This window comes from Penicillium arizonense (genome assembly GCF_001773325.1).
Source record: "Penicillium arizonense strain CBS 141311 chromosome Unknown PENARI_contig014, whole genome shotgun sequence".
Taxonomy (NCBI): domain Eukaryota; kingdom Fungi; phylum Ascomycota; class Eurotiomycetes; order Eurotiales; family Aspergillaceae; genus Penicillium; species Penicillium arizonense.
The window spans coordinates 566,491-585,928 of record NW_019173291.1 but is presented as its reverse complement, the minus strand read 5'-3'; the positions used below and the strand labels follow the sequence as shown (position 1 = coordinate 585,928).

Genomic DNA, 19,438 nt, shown 5'->3' with positions numbered 1-19,438 from the left:
AAGGTAATGGTATCGTGTGTTGTTGTTACTATCTACAAGTTATGAATACCAGCGGGTTTGCCCCTGAATACCAGGGGGCGCTAATACTATTCTGGTTTAGCTCCGGGTACGTTATGTTACTAGGGCTTGTGAATACCACTGGTGTTCAACGTGGACTAAATACAGGGCTCATAACCTGTTGTAATGCAAAAGGAAGCTTTAATACTTTCTTCTTGAGGGAATACGTGAGGGTATTTATACAACGTAAAGTCCAAGTTAATTGAAATCGACTTGGTTCTTCTCATACATAGAGCAGGAATTATTTCCCATGTTGCGGCTTCATTCCTGAGCAGCAAGTGCTTGGTGTCACAACACGTCTGCGAGATCACGCAAAGAGCTACATTAGCCCTGGCCCTATGTTCGCAACTTTAATTTGCACATTAACGGAGGCTTATCCCATAGGATGTAAGTTCTCTGGTCTTTCCAGGCCTGGCTTTCTTGGCAAAGTTCCATGTCAAAATTCCAAAGAACACGGGCAAGAATCATACGAATTTCGGCATAAGCCAAGTTTTTCCCAATGCAGTTGCGTGGTCCGACAGAGAATGGCTGCAAAACGTCTCGTTTATCAGAAAAGAATGGTGAAGATGGGTCATTCCTTGCATCCGGTAACCATCTCTCGGGGATAAAGGATTGTGGGTCGTGGAAGTTAATTGGGGACCAGTAAGCTGCAGATTGATGAACAGAGACCTTCGTCTAAGATCCTGATTAGCCACGCTCGTTTCCTTATGGCTCAAGGCGGACTTACCCCAGGCGGAATGTCGTACCCCGATATTTGGCACGGAACCACAGCGCGGCGCTGTGGACCGCTAGGTAAGGGGGGGTACAATCGTAACGCTTCTTCAATACAAGCATGCATATACGGTAGTTGATTCGTGACATTATACCGGTTGATCTCAGCCTCCGTCGGTATTGTGCGAATCTCGGCGGTGACCTTTGCGAGGGCCTCCGGCGATTTCAGGAGCCAGTACGTTACCCCAGAAAGCAAAGTGGCAGTTGTCTCACTGCCCGCGAAGATCAGGAGCGTTGCGTTAACCTCCAATTCTTCATCACTCAGCCCGTCTTTCTCGCCACGATGGCGAAGCATGGAATCCATAAAATCACCCCTCCCATACGCAGCTTTGTCATCGAGTCTTTTATGAACGGTCTCCTTCGCGTATTGGACCTGCCTTTTGTGCGTCTCAAGAAATTTCTTAGGCAAAACTGCCATCAAAAGAGGAAGAACGACCGGGTATGCATCCTTCAATTTCAGAAATGGAACAACCTTGACAAAATTGAAGATTGTTGAGACCCAATAATGATATTCTGAGCTATCAAGGCCACCGAACGATTGCCCAAAAGCGAGGTCGCCAATCAGATCGAACGTAGTTAGATCATACCATTTCACCATATCCACCGGAAGCTGAGACTCAGCAATCCCCTTTAAACGACTGATCAATTTCTCCACATAGACGATAATATGAGGCTCCTGCGCCTGAAGTCCCCTGGTGGAAAAGGCAGGAGAGAGGGCCTTGCGGTATCGAGAGTGGTTACGATCATCAGCACTAAGAAGATCAGTCCCCTTACTCCCAGACATTAAGACTTTTGGCAATTGAGGGTGCCCATATATGCTCTTCCAGGCGTCTGGTGTAATGAACGAGACCTCACTGGGGCCAAAACGAACCGCCTCGCCATATTGCGCATGGAATCGACGCATATCAATGTCCAGTCTTCCACGAACACCGGAGATATGTCGCAGTATAGGAAACACAATCCATAACATTGGTCCAGGGATGCGTCGTAACGCGTGAAGATAGACATTCCAAACTGAAATGAGGACAAAGTACAGAAAGAACAATACTGCACCAGCTGCGAAAAGAGCTGAAGATGCCATTTTTTTCGTCTTGGTGGAAAGTAACGATACTTGCACCACGCGAAAAAGGGGGGTTGCACCTCTAATATTTGAAGATGTATTTCAACTGGGGCATCTGGGAGTTTATGAGTAAACGCAAGAATACCAACACGCGATTCCACCACAAGCAATCATGCAAAAGTTACTAACCAACATTTGAACAACGGAAGCTTTCTCGGTCAACAAACATCATACAATTTAGTGACTTATATATATTTCCCGCTCCCAGAGGTTCCTCGTGGTAGTGTTAATACATGGTACCATATATAATACAGATCAATTCTCTGTGCAAAATCTTCTTGCGAAGTCACACTAACTCTCATCCGACCAGGTAAGGGTGATTTATGGATGTTCTGGTTCGCTCACTTCGGTGCAGGGTTTGGTGTAACATATTCCTCATCTATTGGAACGATTGAAATACTTGGTTTCAGCTGAGCTCCATTGGGTAACTTGCGCAATCAAATTCCTAAGGGTGGTACTTTAGCAGTGATGGGGAGACAATGCGGCATAACATTCGCTAATTGACCAGCCTAATTGCGGTGTGCTCACCGACTGTGATCTGCAATCTTTCCTCGTATAAACATTGGCCTGCTTGTTGCGTAGTATCCGCTCCTGCACATCCATACCAATAGTTGTAATTAAACCATGACAGAAACAAGAAATTGATCGGGACGTATTCTTTAATTTCAAGGAGCCATATGATACGTGTCATCAAGATACGATACATAAAAAAGCTGATACTGCCCGGTATGGAGGCCAGACAGATAATAATGCTCTGATAGATGCGTGCTAACCTTATCTCCTACTCCACTCACTAGAGGATGTGCTTCCTTCAGCTCTCATCTGCATGATAACCTATTTGTTCGGAATAGCAATTTCCTCTGTGATTGGTCCTGTTCAGCGCACTGGCTGTCCTGCAGGCGGAACATGAGATAACTTCACCAGGAATTACTGGTCTTGTCGAGGCGATGTGGACTAAAATGCCGCAAATGAGGAACTCAAAAATGGGTTGGTCACATTAGCGAAGTGTGAAGGCGCTCGTCTCTGTACCAGTCAGACTTTCTGTGGGGAAATTTTATCAGGAAGCTTTGCTGGCGATAGGGGTTTTTTTTTTAGTTTTGTTGATAAGTTTTGGATTGGCTAATAAAATGTGAATAGATCACAATTTTTTCCATTGTGGTGAGGATCCATTGCACTGGGGAACATCAAATACGGCTAGCGTATTTGGTGTTATCTACAGTCGATCAGTACTAGTGTCGTCCCCAAGGTCAGCCACCCCACCGATCGATCGCTGGACGAATGGGCCAGCCCGCCCCGCCGCTCTGAACAGCAGGGTGGGTCCGGGGTTCGCTCACAAGCCGAGGGTCGCGCAGCAGCGGCATACCAAAGCTCCTGCGGCCGAGAAGGCGGTTCAATCGCATGTCCACTCACATAGCAAACTGACTTTTTAACACTGTCTTCTGAATGATTTCGCTAAACCTCTCATTATCATCCCATGACTGCGGAAAATCATGGCCACCATCGTGCTGGTGGGATGTGGCCAGTTCTGGGTCACACAGGTGAAAGAATTTTCTCGAATGCGGATCGAATATGTCGCGCTTTCCCCAAAGGTGAGCTGTCGCCAATTCAAGCCGGTCATCGTACAAGTCCGGGTGGAAGCAGCGCGGTCTTAGATAGTCATTATCTTTTCCCACGACTGTATCGATGGTAGCCCTCCACTTCAATTCGACCTCGGGATTAATATCAAACAGTGCATGTTTTGCGACCATTTTTAGCGGTTCTAGCTTCAATTCACAGGAGGGGCTTGTGTTCTGCCAAACTTCAACGTTCGTGTCAAGGGGGTTATCGCCTAAGAGGACATTCGTGACGTCGTGGCCGAGTTCGGGCGTCCACGAGAATGGCAGCCAGCTGTTGATGAAGATGGCGAATTTGAACGGAGACGGCGAGGCGAGATTTTCCTCCTGATGTTTCAGAATCACTGTTGCGCAGAGGCTCGCACCCTGTTGAATCAAGTTAATTAGCCGCCGGCTAGATCGTAACGCACTCATTGGAAACAGTCATGGAGAACGAACCTCGCAAATACCCATGATGCCATCAAAAGGTCCGTGACTCTGGATAAAACCCTCGACTTTGGCCACCGCGTTCGCGACCCCTCTTGTTGTAAAATCCCCCAAATGCGATAAATATGGGCCAGGGTATACGTCCGAAAGTTCTTTTTGGGCAGGGACGTGAAAATCTCCATCCATCCATATGAATGTATACTCCGGTGGCAAGAGAGACCGTAGCCGTGTTGTCTTGGCCTGGAAAATGGCGCTATTGATAGCACTTCCGTGCATACATAGAATCCGCATGATTGCACGGGCGGTACTTGACCGTGATAGATAGCAGGGTTGTTCAGCTTTGGGGATATGAGCAAGTCGATGCTGCGATTCGAGTGTATCACAGACAATGTCAACTCCCAGCTCGAGGTGGATCTACTCTTTTAGTCATTGTCTAGGAAGCCCCGCAATAGCTCTCGTGAATGGCCGGGTTCCAGCTCAGCGGGACCCATGAAAAGTTCAACGGGACCCTTGACAATGATGACTAATAATGGGTCCCGTTCAGCTCTAGCACCTCATCGGGTCCTAGCTTTGTATAGGTCCCGCTCAGCTTTTATGCCTCAAATTTATCTATTTATGTTAATTTTTATACAATGTTACTAAAGGTTTTGACCCCCTTAAACCTAAACCCCACTAAAACGCACTATATCCTAATATATCTCTATAAGTTATATATATTTGTCAGGGCCCCGCCTGCCAGGTGCCTGAAGAAGCTGCCTAAGGTATACAGCGAGCCTTGGCCCTCGCACTGCGAGGATCATCAAGTGCGCGTATAGGCTATAATGGCTATGTATCTCGCTAAGGACATTAGCTAAGCGCACCATATATTTATTATTCTCGCTGGCCTTCGCATAAAGGACCAGCAATTAGTCTCTCTTTAGACCTACACATACATTTGTCGATAGCTCCACTTCCCGAACTCATCCTGCTACCAAGGACCTCGCAGGGCCCTTACACAGGACCTCACCGCCCAGGAATGGGCCAGTTCGTGTATATAAGCATCCCCACCGATTAGACGGACCAGCGTTCAGTCTCTTGATACAATCCACTATATTGTATTGCACGCGCAACTAGGCCATCTACCTCGCTTACCTACCTAAACCTAGAGACTGCGTGGTCTCACAATCAGGTCCAAATCTTCTAGACTTTTATCGTTTCTAACTATGGGAGGTGCAGTATCAATTAGGCTCGCAATTGAGCGCTATCGAAAGTTCCACCAGGTCGATTTATAGGGGTTTACCTCTAATGACATATTGGAAATTTAGATGGGGTGTAAACAAATATCAGGTAATTTACGCAAGGGTTGCCAAGCACTTTTTGGAATGTAAGGCCCAAAACATTGATTATATAATATTACTTAACGTAATTCACATGCGAGCTGCGCACACAAGCGAGCTGCGCACCCCAAAACACATAGTAAATGCGATATATGCTACACTTATATCTCAACAACCACTTTTCTACTCTATCTAGTTCTTTGTCGATAGCTATTGATAAGAACTGTTAGAACTGCATATGAATTTCGAAGAAATCGAAATCTTATATCATCATCATTTCAAAAATTACCGAAAGTTACATTTGTAAATGTTATAAACATATATATCTTAGCCACTAAGTTGTAAAAATTCCCCAGACTTCCTAAAAAGGCTAGATACCACCTAAAAAGCACATTTTTACAAGTGATAATCCCGATAGACCATGGTTGTTGAGATATAAAGCTGTAATTTATCTCATTTACTATGTGTTTTGGGGTGCGCAGCTCGCTTGTGTGCGCAGCTCGCATGTGATTTACGTTACCGGGTGATGCCTTGAAATTCAGGACTACCCTACTGACCTCTCAACCGGGCCCCACTGACCTGAACTCTGAATCCCCACCAATACAAAACGGTATGTTGAGACTCACGAAAGTGTTAAGACATGGCGAGAAACATTATGGCACGTCCCAGTAAAACAGTCGACTTCAGTTTTTGAAGTTTTTGAAGTTTTTCCTTTTGTTTTCCCTTTTCTTTAACAGGGGGTGCTTAGTTACATTGCGCGTTTGCGGATATTGGCGAGAGGGCCACTTATGGAAGGGAAGCAACCTCTCGTCTCCTTGTAGAAACACTGAGCCGAAAGGTAAAATTAGGCGGCAAGATAATTACCTCTTTTGAGTCTCTAGGCACTAAGGGCTAGTCTCTCGCCTGGTAAGTGCTTCTACTGCAAGCTTTCGGGGGCTTGATTGTGTAGAGACAATTTGACCTGCAGCCCCAATCATTGCGCGGCTGCCGCACTCATCGATTTACAACTCTGTTCCCCATAATTGCCAAAAGACCTTGACCAATCTCACTTTTCCGAAGACTATTGCAGTAACTATCACACGCATGCTCTCCAAGGCTCGGCTCCAGAAAGTGTTCAAGCCATAAGCGGTAGAGGACGAGTCGTAGATGGTTGCCCTTCGCATATCCCGAACATATTGACCCTGAAACGGGCCACCACATGCCTTGTGCATGACACAAGTATTGTCCTTTGGCTTTGTCAGATAAAAAATTTAAAAATCTGTAAATGGAATTCAGAGGACTCACCCACATAACGACATCGCCGTTATTCTGCCAATCGACTCGAAACACGTACTTCTCCTGACTCGCATGTGCCAGGAGCCGCTGGATGAGAGGCTGGCTCTCTGCTTTACTTTTTCCTTGAATGCTATAGGCATGCGACGCTATATACAGGTTCATGCGACCGCTCGGTTCATGCAGCTGTACCAGCTTGTGGCGACTCATTGGCAGATCCGCCGCATCCAACATATTGATAATCTCGCAATTTGGCGCAGCTGCTTGTCTGCTGTGAAGTATAGAGTGCCACAAAATAACATCTTTGATATCTTGCTGTATGCCGCTGTCAAGATCATGATACGCCGTTCTTGTGTCTGCAAATGCCGTTCCACCACATGTACCCGGAGGGGGGAGTTCATGGGCACGGAGGATAGAGTAGCCGGCACGACGAGCATTGTAGGAGCAGTCAACATGGAATTGGCCGTTACCAAGGGTGATCTGGTATCTTAGGCTGTCTCTGGAGACCAAATTGCCCTCCCTGTCTAGATTGCCCGCGTCAGTGAGCTCCATATGTGGCGCCAGCCGATGCTTTTTGGCAGCGGTCGGATTGACAGCAGAAGTATCTGGCTCGCCGAAATTTCGCGCAAATGCTTCATGCCTGGCATCATCTAAATCCGTGGCGCGGAAGACGAGCACACCGTATTTTGCCATACCAGTACGGATTTCAACAATGGTCTCCTCCGTCAATGGTTTTGAGAAGTCGACTCCAACGCATTCGGCACCAAAGGTCGGGTGTAGCGGCTCAAATGACAACATTGGCTTGCCATTAGGTGCCATCTTTGAAGGTCTAGCAATCAGTGAAACGAAACGTGCCAATTCCAGCAGTGTAAAAGACAGTGGGGACAGGTGGGTTGAACCTTGCCAGTGTTGAGCAATGCCTCAGGGTAGAGTATGGAAAATGTTCAATGTTGGTAGTATTCGGGCGCAGAGTGACACTTTTTGTGGCGTTGACAATCGCATGCATCAAATTGAATTCATGGAAGAGGCTACTATCGCGTTTGTAAGCGGTGTGGGTGGACCGAAAGGTTCAGATAAAGCTAACATGGCCGTACTAAGTAGGACATCTGGAGGCGGAAGTTTAAAACCCGAAGTGGTACATAGTAGTAGGAGGGGGAGTTACAATTGATTCCTAAGATGATATATTATTAGGTGCTATTTTGTTTATTTTGTATGTCTTCTTTGGTACATATATTTCCATTCATTCTGACACTTCACTGCTGGCAACAAAAGGATATATAGCGAGGGGGCTAAACTTTATCTTGGGACGAAATACACCACGTTGACTGATCGCATAACTAGTTGAGCTACGTATATCTGCCTCATCAGGGATTTCCACTCAGCTACGCCACCACATTGATGTGATCGGCAGAACTAGCGAAGCTACCTTGCCTCTAGTTGCTCGTGCACGCCCCGCCTGGCGAGTACCTATCTTCTTCAGCCGATCTTTAGAAACTATCGCCTCGAGACAACCCCGCATAGCGGGCCCTTTATATGATTTACTTCTTTTTATCCCATATCAGACCTAGATACGGATACCAGAGCGAGAGAAGACCTTCACCGCTTCCTCCATGCTGCCACATGACACCATTGTGATTGATAGATAGAGGCGAGCTAGGCCGCATCGGGCACGTGCAATATGTTTCTTGAAGAGCAAGAAAAAGCTCGAGCTTGAGATTAAATCAAATCTTCTAGTTGCTTACAAGTTGGAAGAACTTTCCGCTCAACAGCCAATCCTCCCGCGGTCAGCACCCAGCCCCAGCTACCAGGAATATTTTCAGAGGACAATGTCCTCTTCCACAAATGTGGCCATCATAGGAATCGCCTGCCGATATCCTGGCGAGGCAAAATCACCACAAGCCTTTTACGACATGCTCATGAGAGGTGAAGATGCCTGGTCGGAGGTCCCGCTTTCCAGATTCGACGTGAACGCGTTCCACCACCCGTCGAAAGGACGCCAGGGCAACACAGTACGGCCATGGAAAATAGCGATCGGCTCCTGAGCATAAATTTACTAATGCTTATTGCAGGTTGCTCGTGGCGGCTACTTTTTAAAAGAAGACGTATCGAAATGGGACGCCCGCTTCTTTGCTTGCTCGCCAGTGGAGGCTCGTGCCATTGATCCGCAGCAGCGTTTACTGCTTGAAGTCGCCTATGAGAGTCTTGAGAGTGCTGGAATACCGATGGCAGATATTGCGAACACAGATACTGGCTGCTATGTCGGTGCTTTTGGGTGCGACTATAAGACCATAGTAGGCCGCGATATTCGAGCAAAACTGCCGTACTCTATATCTGGGTGCGCCTTGACAATCTTATCCAATCGTGTTAGTTGGTTTTTGTGAGTCCCCGTGAGCGTTCAATTTACATTGAAAAAGAACGAAAATAGAGTACTGATGCTATATTCAGCAACCTGCGTGGCCCGTCTCTAACCCTGGATACAGCTTGCTCAAGTTCCATGACCGCATTGCATCTTGCGTGCGAGGCAATCACATCTGAATCAAACAGCACGAGATGCGCTCTTGTTGGTGGTACAAATCTCATTTTGGATCCTGATGATTGCTGTTCGCTCAGTGCACTCGGCTTCCTGAGTCCCGACAGTCGATGTTTCGCTTTTGACTCCCGTGCCAATGGATATGCACGTGGTGACGGTATATGCATGCTGGTCGTCAAGCATATTGACGATGCCATTCGGGATGGCGACCCTATTCGCGCTGTGATACGGGGATCTGGCATCAATTCAGATGGCAGAGTATGTGCAATCCTTTTTCATTTCCAACCCCCCCTGGCACGAGTTTAATTCAAGGCTAATGCTATTTTACAGACTGCTGGTATTACACTACCCAACGGAGAAGCCCAAGAACAGCTGATTCGCAGAACATACCAGCTGGCAGGCCTCGATTTCGCTGATACGCAATATGTTGAGTTCCATGGTACTGGTACGAAGGCTGGTGATCCCATCGAGATGGGTGCCGTGACTCGAACAATAGCTGGAAAGTCGAGGTCTACTCTATATGGAGGATCTGTGAAAACTCAGGTTGGACACACGGAGGCCGCAGCTGGTCTTGCTGGCCTCGTAAAGTGCGTACTCGCCATGGAACATGGCATCATGCCACCTCACTTGAACTTCTCAAAACCTAACCGTCGTTTACGCCTGGGCGACTGCAATGTCGTCCTCCCAACATCACCACAGGCGTGGCCCGAATGCATGATTAGGCGATGCTCTGTCAACAGCTTTGGGTTCGGTGGAACAAATGCGCATGTCATTATTGACGAGGGGCGAGGTTATCTGCTCCATCGCAGTAACGACAATCCTGTCACAAATGGCGTTTCTCTCCACAGGCCTCCCGTCCATGGAAGTCTTTGTGATGAGGGGATTCCTGCCGTTAATGAAACTTTTACTGTTAATAGAACCCCTGCTGTTGACGGGACGAACGGATTGACTTCATCGGAGAAAACTGAATCAGCTCGAGTTTTTGTCCTCTCTGCCCCAGATCACGATACGCTCACACGTCAGCGACAAAGCTATGCCGGCTACATAGCAGCGAAGGGGTCCAATCGAATACTTGCTGATTTGTCCTACAGCTTATGCAAGCGCCGCTCTACCTTCCAGTGGCGCCATGCTGTCACAGCTACATCCATTGACGATCTGGAGCGGCGCTGGAGAGACGACAGCTCTCAAGCCGTGTCAGCCAAGCCCAAGCACCGAGTCCTATTTGTGTTTACTGGTCAGGGAGCACAGTGGTACGCGATGGGCCGGGAGTTGATAAAGTATGACGTCTATAATTCCTCGATCAGAGAGTCTGCAGCCTATCTGAAAGGACTGGGCTGTCCGTGGGATGCCTTGGATGAACTCATGTCCGCAGAGGAGTCATCCAACGTTTACCTGCCCGAATACTCCCAGCCCCTGTGCACAATCCTTCAGATCGCACTTGTGGATTTGCTAGCACATCTTGGAATTCACCCGTCTGCGGTTGTCGGCCATTCCTCTGGAGAAATTGCTGGCGCGTACGCCGCAGATGCGTTGGCAAAGGGCGACTGCCTCAGAATTGCGTATTACCGCGGCGTGGTATCTAAAAAGGCTCATGCGCAGTTTCCTGGAGGCGGCATGATGGCTGTCGGTTTATCGCCTGAAAGCGTCCGACCGTATCTCTCTGAGTCCAAGGACTTGGTGTCCATTGGATGTGTCAACAGTACTTCAAGCATTACTCTGACCGGAGACAGAACCGCGTTGCTTGCGTTAAAGGGTAAACTGGACGCCGAACAGATATTCTGCCGTCTGCTTGCCGTCGAGAATGCATACCACAGTATGCAAATGCGTGGAGTGAGCGAGGAGTACCGAAAGTGCATCGGCGACTTTACTCCGCAAAGCCCTACAACGCCCATCGCATACTACTCTACAGTATATGGCAAAATGATTTGCAGCAGCCAACTCGGACTCGACTACTGGGTGCAGAATCTCTACAAGCCCGTGGAGTTTGTTGCTGCATTAGATGACATCATGTACGCGGACGCTGGCAAACAGTGGCTGAAGAGCGAAGACATGTTGCCAAGCATCATGCTTGAGATTGGCCCTCACTCAGCTTTAGGTGGTCCAATCAAGCAAGTCAAAATGGCTCGTGGAGTCCTACAGGGCATGGAGTATTACTCTGTCCTCTCGCGTGGGAGTGATGCGTCACACACGTTCGCCGCGACAATTGGCTCTTTATGGATGCATGGGGTAGCACTAGACCTCGACAAGGTAAATTATCTATAATCTATTGAGCGGGTTGTGTGATAATCACAAGAGAAACGAAGTTAAAACAAACTGATGCATTTTCTAGCTGAACCGACCGAGTAGATCGAGTCAGCGCCCGCGGCCCCTGACAGACTTACCACTGTATAGTTGGAATCATTCCACCTCTTATTGGCACGAAACCCAAGCGGCGAAGAATATCAACTGGCCAGACGCAGCTAGACATGATTTACTAGGATCCCTGGTGAATTCTCACGATTTATTCCAGCCTATATGGCGAAATTGGTTACGCCTCTCGGAATTACCTTGGCTCAGAGACCACCAGGTCCAAGGCGACGTGGTCTTTCCCGCAGCCGGTATGATTTGCTCGGTAATTGAGGCACTCCAACGGCAGTCAAGACGGAGTGGCAACCAAGGAACTATTTCATGGTTTGAATTGCGTGATATTTCCATCCCGGAGCCGTTAGTTATCCCAACCGACGATATCGGCGTGGAGATCCAGCTGCGCTTGCATCCAGACAAGCAAAGCAACTCCTCTAGGTGGTTTAGGTTCTCTTTTTCGTCTTGTTCCCAAGGGAATACGTTTGTACAGCACATGCAAGGCCTTGCTCAGATTCAGTACAGCGGATCTACGACAGGGGTTGACGGAGGCAAGGAATCGAGGGAAGAAGCGATGCAGTTTCAGATGCAGCTGCAAAGCTGGCTCGCCAAAGACACTCAGCTCCTCACAAGGGACGAGTTTTACGAGACTTCTAAGAAACAGGGCATCAGCTACGGTAAGAGACCAATTATCCGAGGACCCCAACCAAAGCTGATAATTGTATCTTTCAAGGCAAAACCTTTCAGGGCATATCAAAACTTCACCAAGATGGCCTGACATCCTCATTTGAGCTTCAGATTCAAGATGTAGCCTCTCACATGTCTGACTCACACGAGAGCGATTATATCCTTCACCCCGCCACCTTGGATGCCATGCTCCATCCAATTTTGGCTGCCACCGCACTGGACTTTATACCAACACAATCCTGGGTTCCCACCTCGATCACCTCTTTGCAAATATCGAGCAGTATTCCAAAATCACCTGGTACGTCCCTCCGTGGAATTTGCACGCCTCGTCTCGTCCAGTCTGGGGAGATGCTTGTGAATATCTCGGTCGGGCATGGTGCCACTCTCGACTCCTCGCCTACGGTTGTCATTGATGGCCTTACCATGACCGGGCTTGGGGCTCTCCACGACTCTCCACGGTCCTTCGAAGAAGTAAATGCGGCCAAATTATATTCTCACCCGGTCTGGGAGCTTGACCCGAACCTTCTCAAACCATCAGAACTGAGGAAATCGGCCGATGAAAAGTATGGGCGGGACCTCAATATGGCCGAGTTCTGCTCGGAGAGCTGGGCTCTTGTCAACGAACTGTGCCGGCACGCAATTCCAATACTTGAACCAACCTTGAAATGCTCATCGTTGCTTCCTCATTTGTACAAATATTTTGACTGGATGACGCGACGCTGTGAAGTTGTGGATGGCATCAAAATGCCAAACGGCGGTGCAGTTGACACATCTGCAAGCCGGCGAAAAATGACGAACGGGACAGCCCATCGTGACGATGATCCATTCGCCCAAAATCTGACAGACATCATAACCCATTCCGAAGTTGATTCGATCGCACAAAAACTGTGCGTCTTTCGCCAGAAATATCCTGTTGATGGAAAGCTTCTTGAGACGGTTTTCAACTCCCTGGGGAGCATCTTCTCAGACGAGGCTGTGCCCCTTGCGGTTCTCATGGCGGATGACAGCCTCCCCGGGCTTTACCGCGAGGCCTATGGCCTACCTGTAAATATGCAAATATTCAGAGATTGGTTTGATCTGAGAGCAAACAAGACGCCCGATATGAGAGTAATTGAGATTGGTGCCGGCACTGCCTCGACGACACTGCCAATCTTGCAAAGGCTAAGCGCCGGTTCATCCGCAGCGCGCTTCTCCAACTGGGCATTCACTGATATTTCTCCTGGATGGTTTGAAAAGGCAAAAGCGGTGCTTGGTGAATGGAGTGAGCGAGTGGATTACAAGGTGCTGGATATCGATAAGAATCCACTCGAACAAGGGTTTGAAGCCGAGTCATATGACGTTTTGTTGGCTGTCAACGTAAGTATGCCCAGCCTCATTCTCCTATTATCGCTTTCCCTCTTATCTAAAGTTGTTCATTCTAATAAACCTTTATAGGTACTCCACGCGACAAAGGATATTGCGAGGACTCTCCAGCATTGCTGGCAGTTGTTGAAGCCGGGAGGAAAAGTGGTGCTTGGTGAATACACGAACCGTGATGACCCAATCAATTTTATCACCGGTATTCTCCCAGGGTGGTGGGCTGCTGAGGATGGCAGAGAAAATGGGCCCTTATTGGACACGTCAGAATGGGAATCTGCGCTCGTGCACGCTGGTTTCTCTGTTCCTGAGATTGTCCTATCCGACAACGATGACGAAAAGTTCTACAGACTATGTAACATTGTCAGTACAAAGGTGGCGCGAGAAGGTCAGACGTCATCCAAGAGTATTACGGTTATACTCCCCGACCATACTCCGGATCTTGTCAAAGATCTTGCCAGCTTAATTTCGGCAGCCTTAGCACCACTCGGCATGGACATTGTCGTCTCAGGTCTCAGTTCACTACCTGTTGGTGCAGATCGCGGTACTGTCATCTCCCTTCTCGAATATGGTTCGCCTATCTTTGAAGAAATCGATGAGAGTACATTCAAAAAAGTCCAACGCATCCTCCTCCAATGCAAAGAGGTGCTGTGGGTTACAAGATCAGACGGAACTGATGGGGCCAGTAATCCCAGTACTCGCATGATATCTGGTCTATTGCGCACCGTCCGCTCTGAAGACACATCCCGCCGGCTACATGAATTGCACTTTGCAAGACAGTTGAGCAACGACGGCTTGCAGTCCGCGTGCTCTGTCATCCGCCACCGCCTACACAGTCTCCAACATCCCGTCCCGGGTGAGCTGGAGGAAGTGGAAACTATGGAGCGCGATGGCCAATTCTTTATCCCGCGCTATATACCTGAAAACACCATGAATGATAGCCTGGCTAGGGGCAACCAGATGGACGTGGCGCCGAGGACTGCGAGCCTGGTCCAGGCAGGTCGGCCCTTGAAGTTGACCATCTCGCAGCCGGGTAGGCTAGACACACTTCAATTCATTGACGACAATTCCGCTTCTGAGCCGCTACGCGAGAATGAGGTTGAAGTAGAGGTGCAAGCATGCGGCTTAAATTTCCTGTAAGTCTGAGAGGTTGGGAAACAGTAGTCTTCCATTGAAGAAACACTAGCTAACCATCTAAGTGACGTTATGGTCGCGATGGGAGAAATTCCACGATCTAGTTTCGGCGTTGAGGCTGCTGGCATTGTTCGGGGGGTTGGTGTCAAAGTAGAGGATTTCGTTGCCGGCGACCGAGTTCTGCTGATGGTGCCAGGCGTGATGCGAACCGTGATGCGCGCATGCCCGTCCTCTCTGCACAAGATACCAGCTGGTATGTCTCTTGAAGACGCCGTCTCCATCCCTGTCGTATATGCGACCGCCTACCATTCACTTCTGGAACTCGCGAGGTTGCAAGAAGGCGAATCTGTACTGATTCATGCGGCTGCCGGAGGCCTTGGTCAAGCCCTCATCCAAATCGCCAAGATGCTGCGAGCAGAGATATACTGTACGGTGGGCAGCGAGGCCAAGAAAAAGGCCATCATTGCGCTTGGTGTGAAGCCAGACAACATATTCAGCTCAAGAGGACTCTCCTTCGAAAAGGGAATCAAGCGCGTAACCCAGGGCCGCGGCGTTGACGTTATCGTTAATTCACTCGCAGGTGAGGCGCTGCGCAGAAGCTGGCTCTGTCTCGCGCCATATGGCAGGTTTGTAGAAGTGGGCAAGATGGATCTGATGAGTAACAACGGGCTCGAAATGAGGCCATTCTTGACTGGCACAACTTTTTCGGGCTGCAACTTGGAGTACATGATGCTGAATGACCCACTCCGGGTAACGGCTCTGCTCTCGAAGGTAATGCGGCTGTTTGAGAGAGGCGTCGTAAAGCTTGTGCGTCCAATTACCGTCCACGACTTCTCAGACGTCGAGCTTGCGTTCCGCGAGCTACAGCGGGGTGCGCACATCGGCAAGCTCGTTCTCCGCGTCACGGCCGAGTCTCGCGTCCCCGTCCTACCGCCAAAATCCGTCGACATGAAGCTCAAGGCAGACGGCACGTATGTGCTCGTCGGTGGTCTCGGCGGCTTGGGTAGAGGGCAGGCGTTGTTTATGGCGAAGCATGGCGCACGCCATCTGGGATTCATCTCTCGCTCGGGAGGCGTGAGCAAGGATGCGCAGGCCGTCATGAAGAGCCTGGCCGAGCAAGGTCTTCAGGCAAAGGTATACGCGGGCGACATTACCGACCGAACTACGTTGAAAGCAATACTAGACGACATATCCAAATCGATGCCACCAATTCGGGGAGTGATACAAGGCGCCATGCAACTGGATGACTCCGTCTTCCATAAAATGAGCTATCGTCAATGGATGGCCGCAACAAGACCCAAGGTTCAAGGAAGCTGGAATCTGCACGAGCTACTGCCCGATACTCTAGACTTTTTCATCATGCTCTCCTCTTTGGCAGGTATCATTGGCTCTGTGTCGCAAGCAAACTACGCAGCCGGAAACACATACCAGGACGCATTGGCCCATTACCGTCGCTCCAAGGGACTGCCGGCACTGAGTATTAATCTGGGTATAATTCGCGGACTGGGCTATGTGGCCGAGCACAAGGATGTGGCCGCTCGCCTTGGGCAATTTGGGCTCGCCAGTGTCAACGAATCCCAGTTCTTCCATCTCCTTCAGTGTGCTATCGCAGGCACGGCGGACAACCAGAGCCGGCTGCCAGACCAGCTCCTTACTGGTGCCGGCTCCGGTGGCGCCATGCGGGCCGCGCAAAAAGCCGAAACCGAAGTCAACCTGTCCTGGTTGGATACGCAGGCTGCGTTCTCCCACCTGCGCCGGCTGGGTGACGAGACTGCGAAAGCGGAGACGGGGGGTTCCCAGGACGGGGGCAAGACGAAGCAGCTCGTCGGCGATCTAGGGTGTGCCAAAACCATGGACCAGGCCGCGCAGACGGCGCAGCAGATTCTGCTGGAGAGGATGGCGCGGGTCATTTCAATTTCTGTCAGCGACATTGACACGTCCAAACCTGTGTATGCCTATGGCGTCGATAGTCTTGTGGCCGTGGAGCTGAGGAACTGGCTGGCTATGGAGCTGAAGAGCGAGCTGAGCATCTTTGACTTGACGAGCAATGCGCCGATTAGTGATGTTAGTCTGAAGATCGCGAGTAGGTCCTTGTTGGTGCCGGCGGATGTGAAAATTGGGAAGGGTGAATAAGTGTGCCTGCTCGCTGATGCAGAGCATGGAGATGCATAATTTTGTAAGGTATATAAGCAGCTTCATCATTTTTGTATCTTGATGTAGTGTTTGCATAATTTGCCGACGGCTATTGTACTGCCACTTTGTAATCGTGCAAAAGTGACAGTGGTTGTTCACATCCGTAGATGCGGCAAATGAAGCCAATACAGCAGAATCGGCTACTAGGCGGACATGCACGAGATAATTAGAACAGGGTATTTGCCACGTAAGGCCCCCGGAAAATAGCAGAGTCTACGGTCTGTAGTCTCAGGTCAGCTCGCAGCACCTACTCATATAAATACACCATGCCCCCCGCCCAGCAGACTCCCGCTCTCCTTTTCCCTAACCATCCTATCCTACCTTGACCACCCACTAGCCACAAAATAATAGACAATGGCTCTTTCATGGCGTCAGATGGTGATTGTTTCTCTGGCTTGCCATGTTTTCCTCTTGCTGCTTAGTGAGACAAGGTGGGATGTCATGTCGACGGTGTCGCGTTTTGCTGTGTTATTCCTGACACAAGTTACGGGCTGGCTCCTCTGGTCTGTATTCATCTATCCGCACTTTATATCGCCACTTCGACATCTCCCTCAGCCAGGAAAGTCTCACTGGCTTCTCGGGCACCGTGCCTGGATGCATCCCACAGATATCGGCATCGACGCAAAGAAATGGTCAGTTTTCATTAAAATCACAAAAATCACAAACACTTTATATTTTGAAGAGACTCTAATAGGTTAGCAAACAGGGTCAACGAGATGCCCCACAAACACTTTATCCGCTTCTTGGACTACTTTAACCGGGATTGCCTACTCGTGACCTCGGCGGAAGCCATAGGCGAGATCCTTGCCGAAAAAGACCACATATTCAAGCGGTCAGCCCAGTTCCGCTTCATTTTTGGGAGATACGTGGGACACGGTATTGCTGTAGTCGAAGGACGTGCGCACAAAGCGCAGAGGCGAGCGCTGAGCCTCGCATTTTCCGCGCGGCATGTTAGAGACTTGTACCCTCTCTTTTGGGCCAAGGGCTCCAAGGCGGTGCGCGCAATCGAGGCGAGGGCGGCTGAACAAGAAGCGCCGCTAACTATCGAATGTCATGACTGGGCGGTACGTTGCGCGCTGGATGCGATGGGCACGGCGGGCATGGGTATGGATTTTGGCACAATAGACGACGATAAGCACATGTTGGTGCAGGCGTACGAGAGGCTGAAGGAGTTTTCATGGCAGGACGCCGTGGTGATATTAGTTGGGACTTATATGCCTGAACGCATAGCAACGAGCCTCCCGCTGCGCCGCAATCGAGTTGTTGATAGTGCGCTGGCTGATATCCGTACGGTATGTCGGGATGCCATACGCGCGAAGCAAAATGCGATGGCATTTGCTGAGAAATCCGCACATGTGAATATTTGCTCGGCGATTGTAAATAGTGGCATGTTCAGCGAGGATGAGGCGGTGGAGCAGCTCATGTCGATGCTGTTCGCGTCGCACCATGCGCCAGGCCGGACATTGACGGCAGCTGTCTACGCGCTGTGCCGGTTCCCAGAGAAACAGAGGCGGCTGCGCGAGGAGGTGCACCGCTGCCTACCGTCAGTCGACAACTTAGCCGATGGTGTGTCAAGTGCCCACATCGAGGGCATGCCGTACCTGAATGCTTTCTGCAAGGAAGTTCTCCGCAAGTACAGCACGGGCGTCTCGTCGCGCCAGGCGGCTAGCGATACGACGGTTCAGGGCACTCCTATCCCCAAGGGAACCACTATTAAGCTGTCTGTGATGAGCGCCAACGGGGATCCTATGCTCTGGGGTAGTGATGTGGGCGAGTTTAAGCCCGAGCGCTGGTTACCCGGCGGAGGCAAAGAGACCGTTGCGGGCGCGGACGAGGACAAGGCCGACGGAGAAGACAGAACGGCGCTGGGTGGAGCAGCAAGCAATTTTGCGAACCTGACGTTTATGCATGGCCCGCGCAACTGCATTGCGGCGCAGTTCGCCCATGCCGAGCTTGCATGTCTGCTCGCAACTTGGGTGGGCAGGTTCGAGTTTACGCTGGAGGACGAGGAGCTTATGGACGAGAGTAAGCTGCGGGCGAGGGCGTTGGAGACGAAGCTCAATGTGTGTGTTCGGGTGGTGAATGGGTGGTCATGATGCCTACATTGTCCTGGGCAATTTGTCTGGCTTTTTCATTTAACCCGGAGATTGTTGAAGTCTTAGAAAGAATTCGAAGTAACTAACCTTGGAAGGAATTTCCGTTTACTGTCAACAAAAATGGTTATATCTCAAACACACAAGGTAGCCCTGGAGTGGTCATTGGATGAATGAGTGAGAGTCTGAATCCTCCAACTATCTGCAATTTTTATAAGTTTGAATCCTGTCGACTGGGTCCATTAGACGCGCAATCTGTTGTATAGGTGAAACCTGGTCAAGGATAAAGGTTTCAGAATACTACTGATACTGTTATAATAGGACATTCAAACTATTAAACACATTATGTTCAGTTATATCATAGTATAGGGACTATTGATGAGCTGTACTAGGATAGCCTAATACGGTTCACTCTAGATACTTACCAGTAACCTAGGATATGCATTTTTTTAAAAAATTTGGATAGCAAGTCAAGAAACAAAGATTCACTGATATTAGACTTCCACAGGGCCCACGAAAGCCCAACCCAA

The 19,438-nt window shown here is 49.5% G+C and overlaps 5 protein-coding genes across 5 annotated transcripts; 2 read left to right on the top strand and 3 right to left on the bottom strand.

The window, feature by feature from the left end:
- Nucleotides 1-393: 393 nt before the first annotated feature.
- Nucleotides 394-1,612, bottom strand: PENARI_c014G03139 (cytochrome P450; the record flags this gene model as incomplete). Its single annotated transcript, XM_022633457.1, has 2 exons — nucleotides 394-732; nucleotides 785-1,612. 2 exons carry the CDS (start codon nucleotides 1,610-1,612, stop codon nucleotides 394-396), a joined length of 1,167 nt encoding a protein of 388 aa, XP_022486543.1.
- Nucleotides 1,613-3,354: 1,742 nt separating this feature from the next.
- PENARI_c014G08072 (uncharacterized protein) lies at nucleotides 3,355-4,014 on the bottom strand (the record flags this gene model as incomplete). Its single annotated transcript, XM_022633565.1, has 2 exons — nucleotides 3,355-3,927; nucleotides 4,000-4,014. The coding sequence occupies 2 exons, from the start codon at nucleotides 4,012-4,014 to the stop codon at nucleotides 3,355-3,357; spliced, it is 588 nt and encodes a 195-aa protein (XP_022486618.1).
- A 2,290-nt stretch (nucleotides 4,015-6,304) lies between these two features.
- On the bottom strand, nucleotides 6,305-7,394 carry PENARI_c014G04062 (TauD/TfdA dioxygenase family protein; the record flags this gene model as incomplete). The annotated part of the gene is made up of 2 exons (XM_022633475.1): nucleotides 6,305-6,529; nucleotides 6,588-7,394. 2 exons carry the CDS (start codon nucleotides 7,392-7,394, stop codon nucleotides 6,305-6,307), a joined length of 1,032 nt encoding a protein of 343 aa, XP_022486531.1.
- Nucleotides 7,395-8,401: 1,007 nt separating this feature from the next.
- PENARI_c014G02915 (type I polyketide synthase) lies at nucleotides 8,402-16,755 on the top strand (the record flags this gene model as incomplete). Its single annotated transcript, XM_022633451.1, has 8 exons — nucleotides 8,402-8,584; nucleotides 8,645-8,847; nucleotides 9,021-9,363; nucleotides 9,436-11,352; nucleotides 11,435-12,122; nucleotides 12,179-13,488; nucleotides 13,567-14,624; nucleotides 14,688-16,755. The coding sequence occupies 8 exons, from the start codon at nucleotides 8,402-8,404 to the stop codon at nucleotides 16,753-16,755; spliced, it is 7,770 nt and encodes a 2,589-aa protein (XP_022486633.1).
- Nucleotides 16,756-17,169: 414 nt separating this feature from the next.
- On the top strand, nucleotides 17,170-18,911 carry PENARI_c014G01990 (uncharacterized protein; the record flags this gene model as incomplete). The annotated part of the gene is made up of 2 exons (XM_022633429.1): nucleotides 17,170-17,447; nucleotides 17,522-18,911. 2 exons carry the CDS (start codon nucleotides 17,170-17,172, stop codon nucleotides 18,909-18,911), a joined length of 1,668 nt encoding a protein of 555 aa, XP_022486670.1.
- Nucleotides 18,912-19,438: the final 527 nt, after the last annotated feature.